Here is a 26,001-nt window from a genome sequence, read left to right on the forward strand (position 1 = left end):
ACCGTCCGAGGGCCACATCCCAGTGGAAGGTGAGGTGTGTGCGTCCTGTGCTGTTGAGACACCACACCTGGCAGGCACACATCTTATCTCAGTTGATGAGTTCAGGTGCTGTGAGGCCATTGTCTGTCAGGGCTGCGGGAAGCAGGAAGTCAGAGCAGGGAGGTGATGCTCTCCTGTAGGCACCACTGTTTCTCTGAATAATTTGTAGGGGCCTAGGCAGTCTCCATCCTTTTAACAGATCTTCAGGGAAGGTAGGGAGGATGTTCTATCCTCGTGTGGGCTTGCTCTGTGAAGGGGTCAGGGTAGTTGACGCTATTCCAGCCCGGTCTCTCAGAAGGCTCTGGATCTACAAATTCCACAGCTGCTCACAGACAGGAGCTTCACCTGAGCCTTATGACACGTGGGGTTTTCAGGAATAGTGACTGTGACCCCACCTCTTGGAGGTGGCAACAGGAGGGTCAGGGCACAGGGTCATTCTTGGGTGCCTAGGGCTACATGGAATCCTTTCTTTTTATTTTTTAGGATTTATTTATTTTAATTTTTCTTTTATTTTTGAGGTTATAATTTACATAATTTCCTCCATCCCTTCCCTTTCTCCAAACTCTCACATATACCCTTCCTTCCTCTTTTTCTAACTAACGGCCTCTTTTTCTCAGTAATTGTTGTTTTATACATATATGTATATCTGTATGTATGTGTATGCATATCTATATGTTCCTAAGTACATAACTACAACCTGCTCAGTCTGTACAGTGTTACTTATGTGTATGTTTTTAGAGCTGATCATTTGATATTAGATAACCAATGGAAGGGGGAGGGCTCTTCCCTGGGAAGACTGTTTCTCTTAGCATCCTTAGTTGCCAGAAGGGCTGAGGGCCTTGTAGGCTCCCCCACCATGATCCATCTTAGCATGTCTGTTGCTGTCCTGTTCAGTTCAGTAAGACCCTTTTTTAATTCTCCTTAAAAGCAGACGCTGGGATCCAGGAGAAAGGAGAAGTTACATAGTTCAGTAGTACTTGGGAACTTTGAGCCAGTTGGGATATTTAGTAATTGAGTAGAGTCCTCATCCTGCAAGCCATCCTTTCTCTAAAGATTTTCTAATGTCTTAAATTAATTTTTAAAAAGCATTCTGAAAATCTCCCCACAATAGTGCTCTGTAAAGATTTCTAGGCTTAAGAGGGAGTTCAGGTATAACTAGAAAACCAGAATTTTAGGTATAACTTTGGAGACTCTCCCCCATTTGATATTACATTTTCTTGCCCTTTGAAACAGTTCAGTAGGACTCTGGAAATGAGTGGAGAGAAGACTAATTCTCCTCCCTTGGAGTGACTCTTAGGGTGGGTGGCACCTCTTGTCCACAAGCCCTTAGCTTAGATGTTTTCCAAACCCAGCACTTAAGCTGTGCCAGTCTCCATCTCTCAGGAGGTGCCAGGCCATGGGTGAGGGCAGCGTGCAGACATTAGCTCTACAGAAGTGGTCTGGAAGGTTCCTGGCATCGTAATGTCTATGTAGAGGGTCAGTATCTCCCTCGGGATTTCTAACTGTTACTCTGGAACCTACGCATTACTGTACATGGGGCACCATGTCCCTATCAGTTATTAAGTTGTCCATGTTAGACTGACAGGAAAAGCAGGGTACCTTAGTGTGTAACCTAGCATAGAGGGTTGGGTCAGTGGATGAGGCCCTGAGACCCCTTGTCCGTCCTGAGGGGAGGCTACACTAATGAGCTACCTTTTGCTCTTCAGCTTCCTTCCACTGTATAGCCTGATGTGTTTTGCTACGTCAGTGTGCGCCATAAGCTTGTCTCCCTGGTCTTGATCCAGTGTCTCATCTTTGCACCTCTCTCACAACTCCTATCAGAGTTTGTTTCTAATGGAAGAGGTTCACATGATAAAGAACAAACCGGCCAGTCCTCACATCAAGATAGAGATGAAAAATGCCACCTTGGCATGGGACTCCTCCCACTCCAGTATACAGTGCTCGCCCAAGCTGACCCCCAAAATGAAAAAAGACAAGAGGGCTACCAGGGGCAAGAAAGAGAAGTCGAGGCAGCTGCAACGCACTGAGCACCAGGCGGTGCTGGCAGAACAGAAAGGACACCTCCTCCTGGACAGTGACGAGCGGCCCAGTCCGGAAGAGGAAGAAGGCAAGCAGATCCACACCGGGAGCCTGCGCCTGCAGAGGACACTGTACAACATTGACTTAGAGATTGAAGAGGTGAGCCCCTCCCTGTACCCTCTCTGCACTTCAGCACGGACTCCTGTGCCACCCGGATTGACCCTGGCAGGACCCTCCCTTTAAGCAGAGTATTCTGGCTGTGAGCAGTTTGAATGAAGAATAGACTGGGCTCTGATTCCAGAGTGAGCAACAGAACTAATAACTTAAGAGCTGCTTGCTTTACTAGTAAGGAGGTGAAGCCCTCAGGTGGACCTTCCAGGATCCTGCTCCGTGCTGGCTTCTGGCTGTACGGCTGTTCTCCTTAAATCCACTGCTCTAACCGTGGGTTCCTTGTTAATATCACGGTGTGTGTCATAGAGAATTTGACATAGAAAAGGTTTTTCTCAGGGCTGCCTTTTCTTATTTTTTAAATTTATTTTACATATCTGTTTGTAGGTGTGTGCACATGTGTACAGGAGCCAGTGGAGGGCAGAAGACAGTGTCAGACTCTCAGGGGCTGGAGGTACAGGCGGCTGTGAGCGGCCTCATGTAGGGTCCTTTGAAAAAGCAGCAGTGCTCCTAAGCTGCTAAGCCATCTCTCCAGCCTCCTCAGGGTTGCTCTTAACAATTATACTGTAATAATTTTTAAAAACATCAGTGAAAGGTGATTTAGGTATATAATACCATATCTCAGCTAGTATAGACGTGGACTTTCAGAAGTCTCTTAGAACACAGATTTCAGGTCCAAGATTTAAGATTCAAACTATGACTGGGAAGTAGTCCCATTTTAGAGGGTGTATTATCTGGGCCCCAGAGAGACAGTCACACATTCATTCAGTAGCCTCTTTTTTTTTTTTTTTTTTTTCTTTTAAGTTCCAGCTTTATACCAAGTCCTGTTGAAGGATTGAAAACAAACACAGCAGCAGAACGTCCACAGTCCAAGCCCCTCTCTGGCATTTACATCCCTCTAGTGGACAGCCGCAGAGGCACGCAAGGGCAGCACACGTGTCAGGTTGTCAGAAGGACCGTGCAGAGGGTAGTAATGGAGCTGTGGCAGGGCTGCTGTGTTTGCATTTTTAACACATTATTTAAGGAAAAGACCCCATTCAAAGGGTGTTTTAGTCAGGTTTGGTAGTGCATGTCCGTGGTCTTAGTTTGGGGCATGCAGAGGTAGATAGCTGTGAATTTGAGGCCAGCCTGGATACATAGTGATATCCTAACCAAAGAGGTGGGAATGGGCGTGGCAGTAAATGGTAGTACCTGGGAGAGAGGGTGGGGAAAGGCGGAAGAGAGGGTATTGTTTGGGCGGAGATCTGAGAGCAGCTTGAGTCACTCACGAGACTGTCTGGGGAGTCACAGCTAACAGAAGCTGTGCAGAAGCAGAGAGCAGACGGCTCTCCCTCTGGAGAGCGCTGGTTACGGGACCAGGATGGGTGTGTGAAGTGTGAAGCGTGTGAAGGGAGTGTGTGAAGAAGCAGTGCAGTGGGGTAGAGCCTTCCACCCCTCAGGAAGTGCCCGTGAGCATGCAATGACTTGCTAGGCTCAGAAGAGCGTGCAGTGAGACAGGGAGGGAAAGGAAGGGGCTGCAGGAGGGAGGTGGAGCGTGATGGAGGCGGCTGCGGAGAAATGCTCGTCTGCAGAGCTGAACGGGGGCACCAATGAGCCGGCAATCCAGAGGTTGACTAAGGAGACGGCAGAGGGCCTCCTGCTCATAGCAGCCATAAGCAGAGCAGCCCGTGGTGGTCACCCGAAGCTGTCAGTGTAGTTTATCACTCACAGGCCATCGCCGGCTTTTATTTCACTCTTAGCAGCAAGCTTACTTGATGACGAGTACCGATTGCTGAGGCAGTCCCACCGTATCACTAGTCAGCTCTTTTAGAGAATGGCTTCTCATACTCAACTGAAATTTACTCTTCCATTTGGTAATGTGAGGAACTCATCCTTCCTCCCGAGCTGAGAGCCCAGTGAAGGAAACAGACCCGGGTCGATCTGGAATACCGGGACACACAATTAGCAGATGCAGGAGCTAGAACTCTGTTGGTACTGTCTGCATGCAGTCTGGGATCCTTTCCACCATGCTCTGGCCTTTCTTCTTCTCTGGGGGACTTGATTGCCATCACACAGGAGCCAAACAAGTGGCTCTCCTTGAAGGCAGCCGTTGGCTGCGGCGATGGCTCAGTAGTAAAGAGCACTGACTGCTCTTCTAGAGGACCTGGATTCAAAGTACAGCACCTACAGGTGGCTCACAAGCAGCTCCAGTTCCAGGCCTTCTGACCCCAGTGCCAGCCTTGGCAGGCACCAGGCACACAGTGCCTGAAGGCAAAACACCCATACTTATATTAGGCAGGTGGATTTCTGAGTTCGAGGCCAGGCTGTGAGTTCTAGGACAGGCAGAGCTACACAGAGAAACCCTGTCTTGAAAAACCAAACAAACAATAATAAATAAAAATTATATTTTAATGGGTATAGTACTACACGTAGTTCTTACTAAAACAAAATGAATAAAAATTACAATTAAGTAATTTAAAGAGTTCTGACTTGCCAAAAAACAATTAAAAAAATAAAATCTTATACTACTTGCAAAGTTGGTAAGAGGTTAAGACTTAAAAGTGATTGTGGTGTACCATGTGTGTGACAGTCTTCCCAGAGGGCTTCCGTGTCCCTGTACTGATGGACCAATTGCAGGTTCCTAGGATGAGTGGCTGGCAGTCTCTCTGATGTCTTTTTCTCTCTGTGTGCTTTGTCTAGGGCAAGCTGGTTGGAATCTGCGGCAGTGTTGGAAGTGGGAAAACCTCCCTCATTTCAGCCATTTTAGGCCAGGTAAGATGGTTGTTATACCCTTGGTATTTTCTGGTTCTTTCTTGGGCTTGCCTTAGCAAACATTTCAGGAACAAGCTCAGTTGCTGAAGAGTCGGTAGAAGTGGTTAGTCCTCGTCCGCTCCTCGTCCGCCCTGGCCCCGCCGCCGGCCGCTGGGCAGTCTCTTGGGCCACCACCAGGCGGGTGTAGGGCTGCAGGGAAGCTCTAGGACACTGCTGGGGGGGGGGGGGGGAAGAGCTGGTCCAATGCCCCGCCCCCCTCCACCCCACCCCACCCCCTCCTATGAGAGTTGAGGCCGGGACCATGGGATTCTCAGACTCTTGGACATCCAGGCACCACTGGGAGTCATGGAGGTGCCTAGAATGGAGTGGCCGGGGTGGGGCAGGGGAGGAGGTCAGAGTTGGGGACCTCTAGCCTGGGGCTGGGGGAAAGGGGAGCTCTGGCTTGTCCCAGAGGTGATGGTCCTTAATGGAGGCAGGCTTGCTGGAGGCTGGCTTCCTGAAGGCAGGCTTGCTAGCAGTTGTGGCTGGGAGTGCAGAGAGGCGGCAGCTTAATATTTCTGTAGAAGGCGTTGTAGGCAATGCCTTCCCCATGGCTCCCCACAGGGCCTCTTGATGAGAGAGACAGTCCGCGGACCTAAACAGTTTATTGCTTGTTCGTGGCAGAAAATGGATACATACCATACCATACCATACCATACCATACCATAGCATACCATAGCATACCATAGCATACCATACCATACCATACCATACCATACCATAGCATACCATACCATACCATACCATAGCATACCATAGCATACCATAGCATACCATAGCATACCATAGCATAGCATAGCATACCATACCATACCATACCATACCATACCATACCCACTCCTCAGGGTGGACCTGAGATTAAATACCTTTTGCTGGGAGGAACGTCTGGGAAGGGAAGCTTATCAGGCCAGCCCTCCAGGCCTCTAGGTTCCTCATTAGCATGGAAACTCCAAACGCCAAAAAGCACAACTCTGTTTTATCTTAGGGTTTCTATTGCTGTGATGAAACACCATGACTAAAGAAAATTGGGTTTATTCATGACTAAGGAAAGGGTTTCTTCAGCTTATACTTCCACAGCACTGTTCATCATCAGAGGAAGTCAGGACAGGAAGTCAAGCAGCCTGGAGGGAGGAGCTTATGCAGAGGCAGTGGGAGGGTGGGGCTGCCTCCGCTTTGCCATAGAAGGGTGGTGCTTCCCAGGGCAGCTCAGTGGGCCCAGGAATGATACCACGCGCAATAGGCCGGGGCCCAACCCATCAATTAGTAATTAAGAAAATGCCCAACAGGCTTGCCTACAGCCCAGTCTTAAGGTTGTGTCCTCTCAGATGACTTTATCTTCATCAAGTTGACATAACTCTCCTGTCACTGATGTTACAGCGTGTAGTACATGGCTCTTCCTTTCCAGCATTGCTGACTGCGACGCCTTTCTCTCTCCTGGGCTGTTTCCATACCTGCTGGCAGCTCTCCTTGGCAGATACTCCATGTTGCTGGCATCTTTAACATCTTTGGGTCTCCAACAGAATTCATGGTTCACTGCCATAGCTTGGCACAATGGCCCCTCTCCATGGTCTCCATGCAGAGACTTCTCTGACACATAGCTGGCCTCAGTGGCTTCCTTGACTGGGGAAGACTGCAGAGCCTCTCCAGCTGTATCTTCCTTGACTCTCAGACCAGGCCTGCTGCGTCTGTGCTCGTTCACGGTGGTCCCCGGCCCCTTTCCATCCTCACCGGTCCCTCTGCCGCCTCAGCTTTCCTTCTCGTAAACTGCCGGCGTAGCTGGGTGGTCTTGTGTGGTCTTTATTCCTTTCTCCGTTGAGCACATGGCTTTCCTTTAAACTTCTCCTTTCCTTTAGCTGGGGACTTAGCTCCAGAATTACACTTCCTGGTGCTCCTCTTCTGCCCTCTGTACATTTTGTATTTCTACTTACTCTGCTTGCTCTTCTTTTTTTTTTTTTTTTACTATAGATCTGCATAAGTGGTCACTAATAACTGCATGACACAGTCAGTACTAAGCTGTCTTGAATTTGTTCTGCCAGTGATGTTAGTCTAAAATGCTTCTGTTGTCCTCTGGCAGAGTTTTACAGCAATGGCAAAAAACAAACAAAACAAACCCAACTACTTTCTTTGCCACATATCAAAAGAATGGTCTCTCATAGTCCCCTAACTACAACCTTTTGAGCTGGGCGGCTACATTGCGTTCAGCACCTCTGTCTTCCATGCTCATTTGGCCCATTAAGCCCTGCTTACAACAATCGTCTGCTTTCCTAAGCCAAAATCCACCATATTTCTCAAGCAGCCTGGCTAGGCCTATACCCCAGTACCTACCAACTTCTAAGTTACTGTTCTCTACAGAGGTGTTGTGAAGAGATACCGTGACAGAGGCAATTCTGACAAAAGAAAGCATTTAATTGGAGGTTGGCTTCCAGTTTTAGGAATCAGTCCATGATCATCATGGCAGCAAGCACAGCAGCAGACAGGCGGAGATGGGACTGAGAGCAGGCAGGTAGTGAGGCAGAGACACTGGGCCTATCAGGGGCATTTGAAACCTCAAAGCCAGTGACTTACCTCCTAATCCTTCCTCAATAATTCCTTTGGCCGGGAACCAAGTATTCCAATATTAGCTTGCGGGGACTGCTGTCATTCAAACCCGCACACATAGCCTCCATCATTGCTACTATGCTGCTCTGTTCATAGACCCAGGGTTGGCTAGGAAAGGCTGACTGTTGACAGGTAGATCGTACTGTCACTTGATTAATGAACTCCTCTTTTGAAGTCAAGTTTTGGTTAGCATTTCATGAGACACAGGTATCCTCACATCCTTTGCTCATTGGTCCACATACTTTGTCTCCAAATGTTTTTCTTAACATTTTAAAGCTTGTTCTTTCAAGTCCCTGACCATTCAGCTAATCTATTGGATATAGCTCATGAATAATAAATTACACTGCTGGCCATTTCTCCTTCCAGGCAAAATGTACAACTGTATATATTGCCTGAGGTTCTGCCCACTGTGAATATTTTCCTTCAGTTTCTTTCAGGGTTGTTGCAGAAAGGGGTTGTAATGCTACAGTTGTCAACTGCTGAGTGCTGCCTGCAAAACATGCTGAACCATCAAAACAGGCCCCAAGTTTCTGTTTCTTAGTCGGTCAATCATAGGGCATGCCCCATGAGGCTACAGATGCATGCTTGTGAGCAGAAGGCATTGTAATGGGAGTAGAAGCCTTTGGTATTTGGGCAACTTCTTTGTGTAACTTGGTTGTGCCCTTAGGACCTGCTCAGGCCCAATCACATCTATATCACTTCCATTTGAGAATGGATGGCTGCTGTGCACATGTGCACAGCCTGCTCATGACTTGTTGGGTCAGATAATACCCAGTTCATGATCGACAGCTCAGTTGCATCATGTCATGGCCCATTGTCAAATGTTCATTTTCTACTAAGGCCTCATAGCAGGCCAAGAGCTGTCTCTCCAAGGAAGAATAGTTGTCTACAAATGATGGTAGAGCTTTGTTCCAAAACACCCAGGGACCTCTCTGTGATTTACCTACAAGGGCCTGGCAAAGGCTCCAGACAGCATCTCTGTCTGCCACTGACACCCCAAGTACTATCAGGTCTGCTGGATCATATGGTCCCAGTGGTAGAGCAGCCTGCATGGCAGCCTGGACCTGTTGAAGAGGCCCCCACTCAGCTAGCCCCTTCCTGAGTCACTTGGCATATGGGCCTAAGTAACACACCCAAGTGAGGAATGTGCCATGTCCAGAATCCAAATAGGCCCACTGTCCTGGTTGCTTTCCCATTGCTGTGAAGAGACACCATGACCAAGGGAGCTTATGGAGGAAACCGTTTCCTGGCCTACAGTTTCAGAGGCTGTCATGACTGCCATGACTACCATGGCAGGAGCTCCTCTCAGGTGGGCAGGCCTGGTAGTAGCTGAGAGCTCTATGTCCTGATTCACAGACACAAGGCAGAGAGCTGGAGTAAGCTTGTCCCCAGCTAGCTTACAAATAAATGAGACTCAGACTACGGTTATTTTATTTGGCTTTGACAATTACTGGGGGTCACCCTTCTAACTTCTAACTGCTGGCCTGGCTACCTCCCCAGCAAGCAGTGTACCCCAGATATGTGCTCTTTCTTCTAGCCATGTGCTCCTTGTCCATCTCCCCTCTTGGAGGCTTCCTCTCTCTCCTCCTCCTTTTCCTCTCATCTCTCTCCCCCAGCCAGGTCACTCCAAGCCCAGCTGCTACCTCTAATCCCTCCAGTAGTTGGCTGTAGCCAATTTTATTTAACCAATAGTTTTAAATCAAGGAACAAGGTTTGCATAACAACAGCTTGCCAACCTGAGAAGTCACTCATAAGCTTAGACCTTCAGATCTAGAATTTAGCATTACAATAGGTAGCAACAGAACAAACCTCAACAAAGAGCTAACTGGGGATGTTGTGGGATTTTGAAAGCCCAAAGCCTGCCTCCAGTGACAAGCATCTCCAACAGGTCACACTTTCTAATTCTTCCCAGATAGTTCCACTGACTGGGGACCAAGTGTTCAAACATGTGAACCTGGGGTGGGAGGCATTCTCATTCAGAACACCACACCCACTAAGGATTGTGCTTCTTTGTTGGTGGTAGGAGGAGCCAGGTGCAATAACTTACCCTTCATCTAGGAAAGAATATCTCTGCATTTGTGTTACCAACAAATTCAGAGTGTTTGCTCCCTCCTGCTCACTTGGTACGATCATCATAATGTCATCAGTATATAGTGGACCATATGATATTTGTAGAAGACACATAATCAGATAATCAATATCCCTTCAAACTAAGTTTTGAATATATTCTAAGTTTAATATATCCTTAAGGTAAAACTGTGAAGGTATATTGTTGGCCTTGCCCACTAAAACCAAATTGATTCTGGTAGTCCTTATGGACAGGTACAGAGAAAAGGGCATTTGCTAGATCAGTAGTTACATACCAGCTAGCAAGAGATGTGTTAGTCTGGTCAAGTAAAGACATATATGGTATAGCAGCAGCAGAGTCACGGTCATTCTCCATAATGTAGCTGTCTTCTGCATAGGCCAGATCAGAGTGTTAAAAGGAGACTGGGCACCTGGATTGTTCAGTGGTACTCATTTCTGTCATTTCTTCAAGGGTACAGTATTTGCTTTAGTTCACTATTATCCCTGGCAGAGGTGACTCTAGTACATTCCATTTGGCCTTTTCAACCAAAATAGCTGTCAATCTACGGGTCATGGAAAAATGTGGGGATTCTGCCAACTGTAATTGTATCCATCCCAATAGATATCCCACTCTGACACTGAGAAATGACTACAGGATGAATTTGGGGACCCATAAGTTCTACTTTGACTCTGTCAGTCCCTGACCTCCACGTTAGGTAGATGTTCACAATGCTTCTTGAGGTCATTCAGAATCAGTGTCAGTCAGCACAGGGATCGAAAACACCTGGGGCAGTGTGATTGTTTCCTTCCCCTTGGGTACAGTTTGCTTTGTAAAGAGCCATAAGATCTTATGAGGAAGGTGGGAGAAAGGGTAACAGTATAACTTTTAGATATTTTATCCAGGTCCTTCCTCAAGGGGACCTGGTAGTTCTTCATTCACAGGGTTCTGGGTCTGCAGACTGGCTCAAGTCTGAAAATTAGTTCATGGACTGAGATTTCATGTTCTACCATCAAATGTAGGCTTTGTTTGAGAATTTTTCTGCTTAAACAGTTGAAACAAAAACATAGATTTATTATTTATAGTGGGCTCTCTGACCTTCCAGCAGTGTAAATGATGACACAGACTCATTAATTCTTATTATTGCTGGGGTCTTAGCTTAGGCTCCCCCCCAGCTCGCTCCTCTGTCTTAATCTTGTCATCCTAGCTCACTTCCCACCATACGGTTCTTCACCTCTCTGTCCTGGTGAGTCAGACCAGCTCTGTCTCACTGGCAAGGCCTTCTTGCCTCTGCTTATTTTCCCAAAGATCCTCTCTCGGCTTGGAAGTCCTACTTTCCTGCCTAGCTATTGGCCATTGTGGCCCTTAGCTCTTTATTAAGCTAGTCATCAGTGAGGTAGTTTTGTGTTTACAAATTTCTGAGGCAGTATCAGTGTCTGGCTGGTCACAGTGCTCTCTGGTACAGCAGTCGACAATGGAATCACACAAAGACAATCTTCACACACTGTACAAAAGCTTACTCCAGCAATTATCTATTTCTTGGAAACATGGTACCTTAAGGTTCCTGTGAATTAGCCCACCCTAAAAGTCCCTTCCCTTGTGCTTCCCGTCGCAGGACAGATATGATGCACATCATTTTCCCTCTGCTGATTCTGTGTTGCCAGGCGGCCCCTGTGACTCCTGGTCACAGTAAGCCCATTGTATTCCCCTCATCCAATTGAACTGTAGTCTGCCATAAAGAAGACAGTGTTGCACATCTTCAGAGGTGCAGGTGTCTCCCCTCCCCTCAAGCTGGGTTGTAGAGAACCCACTGAAGTGGATGCCTCCATGGGCAGGAAGAAAGGCTTTGGGGAGCTCAGACTGCCCAGGCTATCTCCAGTGAGGATGAGAGGGCATAAAGTAGAGCAGAAATGTCAGAAAAGCAGATTTTATATGACAGCAGAGTGGGAGGCTTTGAGCTGATATAAGGTATTCAGAATGACCTGACTGGTAACCAGATGCCCTTCTTTGAGGTAGTTGACCTTTGAGGACATATTAAAGAAGTTTCCTCAGAGTTGAAGAGAAGTTGCTCTGTTTATCCAATAACAGCCATTTCACCTGGCCAAAGTCCTGTTTTGGCAATTGTCACCAGCCCCTCAAATTGTGCCCCTAAAATCCTTTTGTGGGGATCCTTTTGTGGGGCTCTCTGAAGGTTATAGGGGATGCACAGCCTACCCAGTTCAGTGTTACAGGCCCCTGAGCCTTCAGACCCCGTTATCAACACTAAATGAAGGGATGCCAGACATTTCTAGCTCTTCTTCAGCAGGCTTCTCTTTCTTTTTTTAATTAATTATTTTATTTACATTCCATCAATTGCTCCCTCCCAGTCCTTCCCCCCACAGTTTCTCGTCCTATTCTCCCCTGTGTCTCCGAGAGGGTGCTCCCCCTCCCCTTCCCTGGGCCTCAAGTCTCTAGAAGGCAGTCCTCTGTTATATAAGTAGGGAGGGGTGGGGAGGGAGGTGGGAAGGGGCAGGCTCGGACCAGCCTGGTGTATGCTGCTTGGTTGGAGCTCCCAGGGATCCAGGTTACTGGAGACAGCTGGTCTTCCTATGGGGTTGCCCTCCCCTTCAGCTTCTTCAATTCTTCCCCTAATTCTTCTTTCTGACTTCAGTCCAGTGGTTGGGTCTAAGTATCTCCAGCAGGTCATCCTGTGACAAATCCTTCATCTAACCAATTGGAGGAATTTTTGGCTGTTTGGGTCCAGGAATCCCCCACAAACCACTCAGGCACTGATCTCAAACAGGGATTGTTACAGACTGTGGGTCTGCTGTGGGATAACCAGGATTCTTTGGTCCAGGAAGACACAGGTCCGGCGGGAATTACAAACTGACATGACTACAGAGGTGGTTTGAAATCTGAATGTATTTTCGGGTTTCTCCCAAAGTCCAGTCAAGTTAACATCTCGAATGAAGCATCATGTACACCTGTAAAAGGCTAGCTAGGCTTTCTCAGGCAATACAGGGTGTTTATCCAAAGTCCAGGGCGCATGTGGCTGAACTGCTTCTTCATCTTGGTCTCGATGTCATGCTGGCTCAGGAGCTGAAGAAGGATGGTTTCCGTGCCTAGCCTCCTGGTGAAAATGGCAGCATTGTAGAGCTTGGGAAGCTGTCTGGCTCGCGCTCTTTCAAGAGTACTTCTGCCTAGTCTGTTGGTTGTATTCTTCTCTGTGCCATGCCTAGGGCCATCGTAGGCCCTCCAAGGCCCCTGGTGATCAGTTCCTTGTAGTTCCTAGCCTCAGCCCAGTGGTTGGAGCAAAGCAAAGCAGAATTTTTGCTGTAAGATGGATTCTTACATCTCTATTTTTGCTTTGTTATACCATATCCCGGCTATAAGGAAATAGGAGAGTTTAGGAAATTGCCAAGTAAGAGCATCAGCTTCTTAATATACAGGGAGGTCTGTTATTCCCAGGAGACAGTTTTTCTTTTGCCTCTGTCTGTAAAATATAATGTTTACAGACTTCACTGGGCCACCACGGCAAGGGATAATTTATTAACCCTCCCCCCCCCCCCCCACACACTCATTGATCAAGGATATAGGTCAGATTTGGGATCTGAGAGACTTGTTTCCCAGGGGCAACTTATAAACAACCATAAAAAGTCGTACACAGATTCTGGAAGTGCTGCTGAACAGTTGCAGAAGTTGGTTTGGGTCCAAGCCTTATTGTAGCTAAGTCTACAAAGCAGTTCTAAGTGACCTTTATTGTGGCTGACTCTAAAGGAAAGTGAGGGTCTGGTGAATTTCCAAGAACACCAAAACAAATAACTTATCAGGATATGCGGTTAATGTTTAACTGGGCATGAGAAAGGTCCTCTGTAACAATCTAAGATGGCTGACTACAAGCATAAAACAAAATGGCTGCAGTAATGTGGGAAAGGCAGTGACTACCTAGGTCTTAACATGACACCCTTTAAAAACTTCCATATTAAACCTAGAGTTTCAGTCAGCCCACACCGAAAAACAGCCTGATCCAGTTTCCTATTCTTTTCACCATTGTCCCATTTCTTTAAAACTCTATTTCTACACACTTTCCCCAGCCTTGTGCTTAGATGAATTTGTTAATTCATTCAGCTCTTTAGTAGTGTAGGGCACCTCCTCATGGTCTGCACTTTCTCTCTTCTCTGCACCACCATGGCATCTCCTTCAGGGGATGCCATTCTGTAGACAGTGTAGGATTAATTCCTTCACCTCCCACAAAGGTGAAAGGACAACATTGCTGGCAGTAGAGATGGGGGTGCCTCCTCTGCTAAGGCTGGTGAGATAAATCCTTCCGAATCGGAGGACTCAAAGCCCTCAGCCTCAGGAGGGTCCCCTCCACACACTTCCATCCAAAATTGCAGGATCTTACTCCTTACCTTTAACCATGGAGAGCCAGCCTCCAAGACTGAGGCTTGGAGTTTTGTTACAATTCAGCAAAATTATAAAAGGGTTGTGATTTAATTTTCTATAATCCTGTGGCTACTTGAGAACAGATTTTCCTTCTGGGGCACACTTAGAAACCTGTAGGCCAGTGGTTCTCAACCTTCCTAATGCTGTGACTCTATAATACAGTTCCTCATGTTACCCCAACTGTAAAATCATTTGGTTGCTACGTTACAACTGTGGTTTTTCTACTGTTATGAACTGTAATGTAAATATCCGATACTCAGCCTCCAATGGGGTCCTGACTTACAGGTTGAAAACTGCTGCTTTAGACTGTTTATTTGATCTCCAGCTGGCCCATTGTTTCACTGAGTTCATTCTTTTTCTTTGCCCTGGATCCCAAGATGCTACAACTTGGTTAATTTTTTACACTGAGCTCATTGTTTTCTTTCTTTTTTTGTCAATTTACCTGGATATGCTAGAAACAACCAACCAGCATCATTATTTTCCTAATTTTTCCACAATTTATCAGAAGTTTTATATATTGAGTCACTAAATTCCTTGCTTCTTACAATAGGTGAATCAGGATAATCAAGTGTATCTATCTTGATAGATTCTTCTAAGAGTTCACACCGTAGATGTGTAGTGCTTTCTATGCTTCTTGGAGAGGCTTCAGTGACTATAGATGTTGGCAAATTGGAAATTGGAATTCCAGGGACTTAAAAATTCATCCTTATAAGTCTGATACTCTAGAATCACTCATGGCACCACATTCTGTTTTAGTTTTGGTTCCCTAGACAAACAGAACTGTTAGAATAAATAAGTATTATATATATATATATATATATATATATATATATAAACAGAAAATCAGGTATCATCTGATTATTGAGGTATTCATTTGTTCACATAGTGACATTTATCAGATATGTGTGCCAGTGACACACTCACACACTCACAAGATTTACTAGAGAAGCTTACAGTCTTTGTGATCTCACTAGATTGTTCCCTCAACAGAAAGGCCATGAACCTGGTAGTTGTTCAGTCCTGGAAGCTGAATGTCTCAGCTCCTTTCTGTCTGTTTTAAAGTCCCAGAGAAATAGATTCTAATCACTGACAGAGAGCCCCAGCAGCAGGATGACTGACATTGCGACAAGAGTGAGGGTGAGAACGAAAAGCTTCTTTCTTCCATTCCTTGCATGTGGGCTGCCACCGGAGGGTGGCCCACCTCGAGGTGCGTCCTTCCATAGCAAATGATCTGATCAAGACAATCCCGAACAGATGTGCTCAGGTGCTTGGGTTTTAGTTACTTCAGATATATAGTCAAGATCAGCCATCAGAGTTACGCTTTTATAGTGACATTAACTTACAGTTAGAGAGTATGAACCATTTGTGGGTTGCTGAGTGCAGGGTGTGTGTACAGTCACTACATAAGTATAACATCGATGTTCCTTCTTGTTGTAGCTGTCTTTAGAACAATGTGTGATCTGGAGTTAAGCCCCCCCCCCCCCAAAAAAGTAAAAAATAAAAAACATTAGACCACATTAGTCTCCATTGACAGTGTGGGTGCTCTGTGTTGGTTTAGGGTGATGTTTTGATTTACACCACTGGATGATGTCTATCTCCTTAGATGACACTTTTGGAGGGCAGTATTGCTGTCAGTGGGACCTTTGCTTATGTGGCCCAACAGGCCTGGATTCTCAATGCCACTCTGAGAGACAACATTCTCTTTGGGAAGGAATTTGATGAAGAGAGGTAAGATGCTCTGCCACATCTCTTGTCACCGGGTCTCTTGTCACTGGGTCTCTTGTCACCGTCCCTTTGGCAGTGTGTGAGGAATGCAGCCTTGTCAGTAGACTTTATTTTTGTAACCAAGTTCCTAATTTTCTGTGACTTTGTGTCCTTCAGATACAACTCAGTGCTGAATAGCTGCTGCCTGAGGCCTGACTTGGCCATTCTGCCCAACAGCGACCTGACTGAGGTACAAGCCTTCTGCCCTTGACAGGCCACTGTAGCACAGTTAGCGGGAAGGCTTTGGAGGGCTTTACAAAGACACGCCAGAATCCTTTCCTAGCACAGCCCCTCAGACAGAACCACACAGGAAACTCTGTTTTCCCTGAGTCATTACAGTGAAAACATTTGTTGATCAGTGCAAAGATGTCAACTCTGCTTGTTTTAGGTATTTATGTACCTAAATACTAATGCATTTCGTGTGTCACGTAAATCTTAAGCATATCCTATTTGGATTCCAAATAGTTTTGTTTTATTTTTGCTAGGCTTAAATGTTTTTTTTTTTAGCAGAGCAAAGTGGTGCATGCTCTTAATCTCAGAATTTGGGAAGCAGAAGTGGGCAGAAGCATCCTGGTCTACATATCAGGTTCCAAAGCTATGTTGTGAGACCCCCTCTGCCCCCCTCCATGAGGTGAAAAGGTGGAAAGAATTGCATAGATATTTTTTAAACTGTAAGTCAAACAAGTACATGTTAAGCTTCTTTCCCAGGTTCTACTGCCTTCCACTTGATAGAAAGAGCCTTAGGATGCTCTCTCCTCTCCTCTGTCCTGAGCAGTCTCTGGAGCACTGTCTCAGGACCTGCTGTGTGCTTCCTTGGTAATGTTTCTCTCCTGAGACCTGTCCTGTGGTCTCTGGTCTGGCACTTGTGTTTAGCTGACTTGAGTTGAACCCTCAAATTAGATTTGGTAGTGGCTTATCCAGTTCCTGTGTTCTCACTCGTGGTGTCCAGATCAGTGGCATCAGGACTGCTTGGGAACTTGTTAGAAATGCATTGTTAGGGCGTACCTGTGAGTGATCCATTATAATAACCTCTGCAGGTAATTCAGATACACACAGAAGCTGAGAACCTGATCAATAACAGTGTCTTGGTTTTTTTTTTTTTTTTGTTTGTTTGTTTTTATTCTAAAGATAACACTTTAAAAAGTAGTAGAAAACTAGGTAGCATTTAACAGTTGATTCATTTGTTCAGATAGTGGCATTTGTTAGGTGTGCGTGCTAGTGACACGTTCCTTAGTTGCTCGATATTTAGACGATAAAGGAGTAAGTAGGACAGTAGTTTGAATGCGGAAGCTTTTAGTTAAGGGAACAAGAGACCCAGATAAACTGGCACAGAGTAAGAAAGGCCCTCTTTTATGGGCAGTGTTAGAATGGGGTGGAGAATTGTCCCTAAAGAGATGATGCAGGCACCGTGTAAAAAAGCATGGCGCCATGGGCTCATAAATCACATAGTGTCTTCAATCTCGGGGTACCTGGGGTTGGCGGTCGGTATGCAGATTCTTTCAGGGTTCTTAAAGAGTTTTAGGCAAGGGTGCTTCTGTTCTGGGGCATTCTTTCTGGAAGAGAGTGACCTGGGGCAGTGTCAGAGCCACATGGATGTCTGATCGACACTTTGATAGTTGTAGGGTGGCTCCCTCAGCCCTGGCGGTTTGTGTAGGCTTTGCAAAGGGAGAGAAAGGATGACTGGGGTGCATGGTGAGCACTATGCTAGATTTAAGATCGGGCTTTCCTTTTGGGTCCATAGATTGGAGAGCGAGGAGCCAACCTGAGCGGTGGACAGCGCCAGAGAGTCAGCCTTGCTCGAGCCTTGTACAGTGATAGAAGCATCTACATCCTGGATGACCCCCTCAGTGCCTTAGATGCCCACGTGGGCAACCACATCTTTAACAGTGCTATCCGGAAGCGCCTCAAGTCTAAGACGGTTCTGTTTGTTACACACCAGTTACAGGTATGGTATGTTCTCTTCTAGGCTGCTCACGTGGGCTTGGTAAAGAGGAGGGCTTGAGCCAGAGATTCCTAGAGTTAACTGTTTTCATTTCCTCAGCAAATAGCCAATGTCGCAGTCCTTCAGGTGGCCACCTGAATCAGGAGTCCTTGGAACACACTGGGCCTGCAGCGGATCTACAAACTAAAGGGCTGAGAAGAGCAGATAGACGTAGACTTTGGAAGTGAGTTAGTGATAGAAAGCACTGAGGGGCCAACTGTAGGTACGAACAACACGCATAGTTTGTACTTCCTCCCCATCAACCATGACAGGTTTAGAAATCTACTTGAGCTGGGCTGGAGAGATGGCTCAGCGGGTAAGAGCACTGACTACTCTTCCGAAGGTCCTAAGTTCAAATCCCAGCAACCATATGGTGGCTCACAACCACCTGTAATTAGATCTGATGCTCTCTTCTGGTGTGTGAAGACAGTTACAGTGTACTTTCATATAATAAATAAACCTTTGGGCTAGAGCAAATGGGAGAGAAGGGGGAAAAAAAGAAAAGAAAGGGAAAAAAAAGAAATCCACTTGAGATAATTGCTGTCAAGTTGGCAGTCTAAGTTTGGGGCCCAGTTTCCCTTTCTTGTAAGTTCTATATATTTCGGCATGCAGTGAAAGGATTTGAGGTAATTAGTTAATTTATTTGAGACACTGATTATCCCTGATTGTGGCTCTTGGTTTATAGACTAGGCTGGCTCACTCACCTCTTCCTCCTGAGTGTGGGGTCAGAGGCCTGCGCCAGGATTTACTCTCAGCCAGGATTTAAATGTAACAGAAGTGTAACTCCACCACCAGAATGCTGCAGAGATGATCTAATCCCGTCCTGGGGTTTCCACCCTGCCTGTGGCCATTTAGTTCCTGGATAAAAGACACAGTCAACCCTTTTATTGCCAGTAAGCCTTTTAATCAGCACAGGAGCTAGGCAGATTACCGCTGTGCTACTAGAATCTAATCCCTATTAATAACCCTGAGTTATTACTTACTGTGTTTCATCTGGGCACTCTCATCTCCAGTGCCAGCCCTCAGGATGGCATTTTCATGACTTACCTACTCCATGCTGGCTTCTCTCTCCTCTTCTACCTTCTTCTCTTCCTCCTGCTGTTCTCCCCCACCCTCAGGCCCAGGAACCCTAAGCCCCACCTATGTGTCATCTGCTCAGCTATTGGCTGTCTGCATCTTTATTCACCAATCAGAAATAATTATGTCTATGTGTGGACTCTCTTGTCTCTGAGACAGCCAGGTCTTTGGCGTCTTCACTGAGATTACAATAGAGTGCAAAAAGACCAAACCTCAACATCAGAAGACATAAGAAATACTGTCTGACCTGTGTCCTAGGGCACAGTAAACTAAAGAAAGGGCTCTCACTCTTGAGATTGTAGACTGCTGATTTGTTGTTTGGTGGGGGTAGTCTGTATGCATTCAGGTCTTGGTCCCCTATCCCCCAGTGGTATCTTATTTTGACAAGCTAAAATATCCTCATGTTGTCAGGTGGGTAGCCACAGCATCTCTGGTTGAGACATACTGAGTCAAGATAGGATGTTTGAATGTATATGCGTGAATATCAGCAATTTTGTGATTCTTCACCATTGTCTCCAGTACCTGGTCGATTGTGATGAGGTGATCTTCATGAAAGAAGGCTGTATTACAGAGAGAGGTACCCACGAGGAGTTGATGAACTTAAATGGGGATTATGCTACGATTTTTAATAACCTGTTGCTGGGAGAGACACCCCCGGTTGAGGTAAGACTTGCTGGATCTGTGCGACCATTTCTGCACAGGCAGACATGATGACACAGAAGCCAGGAGAGCTTGGTTTAACTGTTTGCCTGTGGTTTCCCATGACCACACTTCTGTGCTCTGTTCACCTGCTCCTTCTCCTGTGGGAGAGCAGGGTGAGGAGTGCGTGAGGGCTGCAGAGGCTCGATCCTTAAACCGACTCAAGCAGTGTGAGCCTCTTTTGGACACACTACAAGTGAGCAAGGCATCAGGGAAGGGAGTGAAATACCATGTGGGAAATACTGTTTGGAAATAATCCATGGTATCTTGGATCCTCATTTGGCACTTAGCTTACCAGGTTAAATACTTTAGATATTAGAGTTATTAGAGTTATACCACCACATATGATCCTTTCCCTGTCTTAGGAGAGACCTGGGGCCCGGGTGACCTAAGTAGCTGACATGGACAGCCTGGCTCTCCAGGTCTTTGTGTTTGTGTCCTCCTCCTGTGCAGCACCCAGAGCTTCTAGCTTTCAGTGCCGTCACACAGACTCCAAGCTCGGCAGAACTGAGCTTAGAGCAGTCCCAGAGGCTGTGCTGCTCCCTGGCCACGCCCCTCTCCTAGGTTCTGAGAGTGATGTAGGCTGGGCTTTGAGCTTCCTCGTGGCTTGCCAGGGCTTTGAGATTGATGCAGGATGTCTCCTGTCTTACCGCATGGTTCATGTTTGCACTGTATCATGCAGTGCAGCTAACTGTTGGATAAATGGTTTGTTAGGCCTTTTGATAGACTTCTGCCTTGAGGTGATCACCAATGACATCCCAAGAGACACTGAGATACAGATTTAAGTTTTATGGTCTCCTGTGACTTCTGGGAAGCTTTTCACTCCTCAGATTGTTGATGTTCAGAATCTGTTGTTCAGATTCTTTGTAAACTTGGAGAAAAAAAATCAGAGGGAGAGAAGCTAAAATACCGAATTGTCCTAGGAGCGAAAAATAGATACTGAACAGCTGGACTGTTTAGCTGCAGATGATGCTTTCTGACCATCACTTATGGGGTCAGCAGGATGGTTCACTGGATAATGGCACTGACTTTACAAGCCTGGCTACCTGAGTTCAATTCCCAGAACCCACAGAGTTGTCCTCTGACCTTCACATGTGTACCATAGCATGTGTACCCTGACACACACATCATAGTGGTTGCTTACAGTTGCATTTAGTAATATGTTGTATGCTTATCCCAGTAAGTGGTCCACAGATGTCATTTCAGACAGTGTACTATACTAAATGTATTAGAGCTTTATCTTCTGTTCCAGATTCAGCTCTATATAGATTTCATATTTTGAAATTTTCACTGTGTGTCTAGAAGGTCTAGTTGGTAAGCCTGCTGGGACAATGCTATATCATGTAAAATTGAATTTAGTGACTTATATGGAGGAAATTTTGAAGAAATGTGACAGGACCTTGGCAAGGAGAGCATTTAATGGTTTTGTGGGGTCTTTGTTTCCTTGACCACAGATTCAGTTTGACTTGTGCTTTCCTGCTCTTGCAGGTAACTGGTGAGATGCTGCAGTGTGCTCACACAGCACTGAGCACACATGTGAGCTTTACTGCAGAGGAGTGTAGGTCGCCTTACACAAACTGAAGGCATCCGAGTAGGGACAGCTGTGACTAAGATTGGAAGGAGGCGGGAGACGAGGGCACAGCAGTGGGAAGTTGAACTGTGGCTAAGGAACACTGTGAAGTTGTGTGACTGCAGAGTGGAGCAGTAGGAAGCTGTGAAATGGGAAAAGAGCGGACAGCCCATGATTAGGACCAGAGTGCAGAGAGCTCTGCCTGCAGAAGCAAGCAGACAAGTTTGGGGTTTTGTGCTTGCAGAGGTAGAATGTGGCAGGTCAGAGATGCAGGAATGGGCATGACTCCAGTGTGACTTTATCACTGGGACGGATGAATTAGAGGATAATGTAATAAGCTCTTTGTTTTGTGAGGTCAGATCTTGACCAGCTTAGTGGAGAATAAATATTAGTGGACTAACAGGATAGTGGATCGAAAAAAAATTAAGAGATTGTTAGTACAGGAAATTAGTGTAGATTATTGTAGGACGCTGTCTTAGGAAAGCAGATATGCAGTGTGATCCCACCACTCAGGGGCTGAGATAGATCAGGGTCAGTGTGGGCCTGACACAGACACTCGGTATCAAAAAATAAATAAGAACTTGGGCGTGTCATATCTATGGTATTACTCAGTGAATGGGTCTCCAGGATGGGTCCTGTAGACATTCATCTGAACGAATATCTTATAACTGCATTTTTTCTTATGTTATTAGATTAATTCAAAAAAGGAAGCTAGTGGTTCACAAAAATCACAAGACAAGGGCCCTAAGCCAGGGTCGGTGAAGAAGGAGAAGGCAGTGAAGTCGGAGGAAGGTAAGGACATTTTTGAGAGGTTTGTCATTTCAGGAATAATGCCATGTGGAGACAATGCTTCTGGCCACTGTGTTACATTTCTAGAATAACAAAGTTCCAAGATAATTAGGTGAGGGAACTTGGGTGTGCTTAAGCAAGGGATGTTAGATGACCTTTGATCCTTTGCCTTTTCTTCAGGCAGGGAGTGGAGTCAGTTGTGGGTAGTTACAGCCGAATCATCCTGAGTGAACCTGCTGACCAGTACTCCCTTCCCTTCCCTTCCCTTCCCTTCCCTTCCCTTCCCTTCCCTTCCCTTCTTGCTTAGACTTCTTACCAGACTTCCCCTTTCCCTTCCCCTTCCCCTTCCCCTTCCCCTTTCCCTTTCCCTTTCCCTTTCCTTCCCTTCCCTTCCCTTCTTTCCTTCTGTTCACCTCTGAATTTGAATTGGTGTCTTGAGCAAGAAATGCTTGTCTTAGCTGAAGGACAGGTCCAGACTCTAGCAAAAGTCTCTGAAAATCAGGATCCTAGGGGAGTCTTTCTTGCCACAGGGCAGGTCAAGGTGGTATTTCTTCAGATGTGCAGAACATTGTTCTTGGTTTCTGTTTATATGCTGTGCATTGGGCATCATGGAGTTCTAGGACTGTATCTGGTTATCTTGAGTGAGCGACGTCACTGAATTCTGGTTATCAAATGCAGCCTTCGGTGTAGTGGGGAATTTTTATATGTCTGTAGCTATTTTTCCATGTCTAAAAGGCCTTTCTTTACTATGTTTATTACAATTAGAGCCACAGTTAAAGCTGTAGTTAATGAAGTACTTTGTGTTCAGAGTCTGTGCTAGACCAGTAGACTCATGCCTGGTCCTGGCAATGTCTGCAGAGAAGTTACAGGCGGCAGTTTTCTTGCTTAGACTTCTTACCAGATCAGAGAGTCTGAGAGGCTATTTGCAGTGGTGTAGGCATTTTCATGACTGTGATTCTGAAGCATACACCACCTTTGAAATCAGAAGAAAATGCAATTTGTTCGATGATCTCTTTGCTGAGTTATCTCCTTACCTTATAACTGGGAGTTTTAGGATAAAAGCCTGGGTTCTGGTAGCACCAATAAATGGTTCAGCCACCAGCCCTGAGTTCACCAAGTAATGATAAAAATCAAGAGAGGACATTTATTCAATGTGGCTACCTTGGTAAGGGGTGCAGATTATGGGGTCCAGTGATCCCAAGTTCACTTGTAGGGCCCTGACATGAGCTTTAGGATTAAATGGAAGAAGACCTGGGGCACATGGTGTGCACAATAGAGCAATTCTAGTCAGAGTGCTTCTTGCCCATTCTGGTTCTGAGGGGATCTGTCTGGTTTTTACAAGATGGTCACTTCTGTTCCAGGGTACAACCCTGCCTGTGTGGATAATCACCCTCCTGGGTGGGAACTGTCTGCCTGTGAGGTTGTGACTCATGAATGGGCCTGGGATTGTTCAGAGAGTCACCAGTCTACCAAGAAGAATTTCATCAAAGAGGCTTCTTATCTAAATACTGGCCTGCCGGGGCTATAGTATCTGGCACTTGTGATTCCCAGGGTGTAGCATCAAGTCATAAGAACTCAGAGGGTAGGAGAGATGGCTCAGTGGTTAAGGGCACTGACTGCTCTTCCAGAAGTCCTAAATTCAATTCCCAGCAACCACATGGTAGCTCACAACCATTTATAATGGGATCTGATGCCTTCTTCTGATGTGTCCGAAGACAGCTACAGTATGCTCATATACATAAACAAAGAAATATATAATTTAAAAAAAAAGAAATAAGGGGGTTTTAAAGGCAAAGAAAGTTACATTCCATTTATGTGCAGGCATACATCCTGCAAGTGAACGGTTACATTCTGTTTTAAGTATAAGCACATATTTTTGCAGAAGCCGAGCTTAACACTGTGCATAACAACAATTTTGTTAAAAAGATGAGATTGGCCCTTAACATTATACAGGAAGCCACTTGCCCTCGGTCCAGTGTGGCTTTTAGGTTGGAGATGAATGATAAAGAGAAAAGAATAAAATGGCAAAGAAAGGTGCTGACTGCTCAGAACAAGTTTATTGTAGATAAAAAAAGGAAACATAGCCAGAGGCAGACATGTCCGGGAGAGTCCAGAGTCATAATTCTGAACCAAGTGGGGAGGGAGCGGAGAGAGGGACAGGAAGGAGAAGAGATGGGAGCCAGGAGCAGCCAGGAGGCCAAAGGTACAAAGGGAAGATAACCAAAATGCCTTGATTAGATAGGGAAGAAGCTCTGGGGGGAGAGCAGCCTAGCTCCTGGGTTGGGGTTCAGGGTAGAGAGTGGGGTGTGCCTGCGGCAGTACCCTGTAACAGGCAGGGACTGAGACACAGAACCTGGAGGCCAGGGCTGCTTTGATGTGTTCAATAGGCACCTCAGCCACTCCAAGAGGTAATTTTGTTTTATAGAGTCTTAACTATCACAGGAAGGTTTAGGAAAGTGGCCTACTGTTCAGAAGGAACGTGAATGAAGTAGTCTCTGCTATTGCATTTAGAACATGTTCCTGTGTTTCGCTGTCCTGTCCTGCAAACTGTGACACTGTCCTCAGTGATGTCCCTGTGAGACCTCATCTTGTGGGTGGTGCTTAAAAAATGTTCAGTGAATGAATGTTTTTGATGGAGAAGAGCCAGTTCTGATCTAGTGTCCTTTGAAGCTAAAGGTTCTGTTATTCTGCTGCTGTATACTTGCCTTAGCATGAAGGGAACAGCCCTATTAAAGGGGAACTTCTCTAGACTGGTGAAAGCAATAGAGTTCATTTGGGAAAATCAGATTCACCAGCTGAACAGTACCAGACCCAGGTTCTGAAACTCGTGCCGACAATGTGCAGAAGTCCAGAGTAGAGAGCAGTGTAACTGGCTGTGACTTCCCCAGTGCCTTGCTATCTGGCTACAGCTTGGCTGGTTAGTTAGCCTATGTGTGTCCTCCGCCTGCCTTCCAGAGCTGGTGTCTGGGAGTACGCGCTCGGTGATGAGTGGGTCTTTGGGCAGAGTGTAGTGCCTCAGTCACACCCACAGCTTCCCACAGAGTTTTATGGCATATGTTCCCTTCTAAGGTCATGTGTCTCTTCCTTTCCCAGGGCAGCTGGTGCAGGTGGAGGAGAAGGGGCAAGGCTCTGTGCCTTGGTCAGTCTACTGGGTCTACATCCAGGCTGCAGGGGGCCCCTTGGCTTTCCTGGTCATCATGGTCCTCTTCATGCTGAATGTGGGCAGTACGGCCTTCAGCACCTGGTGGCTAAGTTACTGGATCAAGCAAGGAAGCGGGGTGAGATTACTCATTGCTGAGAGTTATGTGTCTGATCATGTGGCCTTGCCTCCCTAGTCTCTGAATGTTCTTAGGGAAATGCCTGTAGTTTTCACTGAAAAGAAGCCTTAGAAACATCATGGGATACCCCAGTAATGTTTGTAACTTTATTCTGTGTACCAGTTAAAAGATAAGTTAAGGAGAGAAAGCAGTGGATAGAGATGTTCTTAGATTGGGGAACGGGTGTGTAATATAGTCTCACAAAACAGAAAAAGTGTTCGCGGCCAACCCAGGGGCTGTGGAACTAGTCAGGATGTCAGACTGTTGCCAGCTCTTTATGTTCACCCACTAGAAAAAGAAGTGTGTAGCAAGACTGCCTTGCGTTTGCCATGAGCAGGTCCCAGGTCATTCCCTGGGGTTCTCTCCTTGAGCTGAAAGTGACCCAGCACTCTCAGGAATCTTACTCCATGGTACCTTACATCCAAACAGAACAGCACAGTGTCTCAAGGGAACAGAAGCTCCGTGAGTGACAGCATGAAGGACAATCCCTTCATGCAGTACTACGCCAGCATCTACGCCCTCTCCATGGCAGTCATGCTGATCTTGAAAGCCATTCGAGGAGTTGTCTTTGTTAAGGTATCACAGTGGGTGGGCTGTGGTGCACCCCCTCCCCAGGTCATGTGAGAGGCTTGGTATGGTGAACGTGTGCCGTAGGGTTGCCCCACTGAAATAATGTGGACCCTGTTAGTCACCTGTGACT

General features: G+C 46.3%; 1 protein-coding gene across 2 annotated transcripts in view; it reads left to right on the forward strand.

The window, feature by feature from the left end:
- Positions 1-26,001, forward strand: part of Abcc5 (ATP binding cassette subfamily C member 5) — a 101,481-nt gene that overhangs the window by 37,322 nt on the left and 38,158 nt on the right. For both annotated transcript variants that reach the window (XM_052159263.1, XM_052159264.1), the window contains exons 11-19: positions 1,861-2,217; positions 4,906-4,977; positions 15,708-15,832; positions 15,986-16,058; positions 17,610-17,813; positions 19,446-19,589; positions 21,888-21,987; positions 25,078-25,262; positions 25,731-25,877. In XM_052159263.1, the coding sequence (XP_052015223.1) occupies positions 1,861-2,217; positions 4,906-4,977; positions 15,708-15,832; positions 15,986-16,058; positions 17,610-17,813; positions 19,446-19,589; positions 21,888-21,987; positions 25,078-25,262; positions 25,731-25,877 (1,407 nt within the window). The remainder of the gene's footprint in view (positions 1-1,860; positions 2,218-4,905; positions 4,978-15,707; positions 15,833-15,985; positions 16,059-17,609; positions 17,814-19,445; positions 19,590-21,887; positions 21,988-25,077; positions 25,263-25,730; positions 25,878-26,001) is intronic.

Source organism: Apodemus sylvaticus, chromosome 15 (assembly GCF_947179515.1).
Source record: "Apodemus sylvaticus chromosome 15, mApoSyl1.1, whole genome shotgun sequence".
In the NCBI taxonomy this organism is placed as follows: domain Eukaryota; kingdom Metazoa; phylum Chordata; class Mammalia; order Rodentia; family Muridae; genus Apodemus; species Apodemus sylvaticus.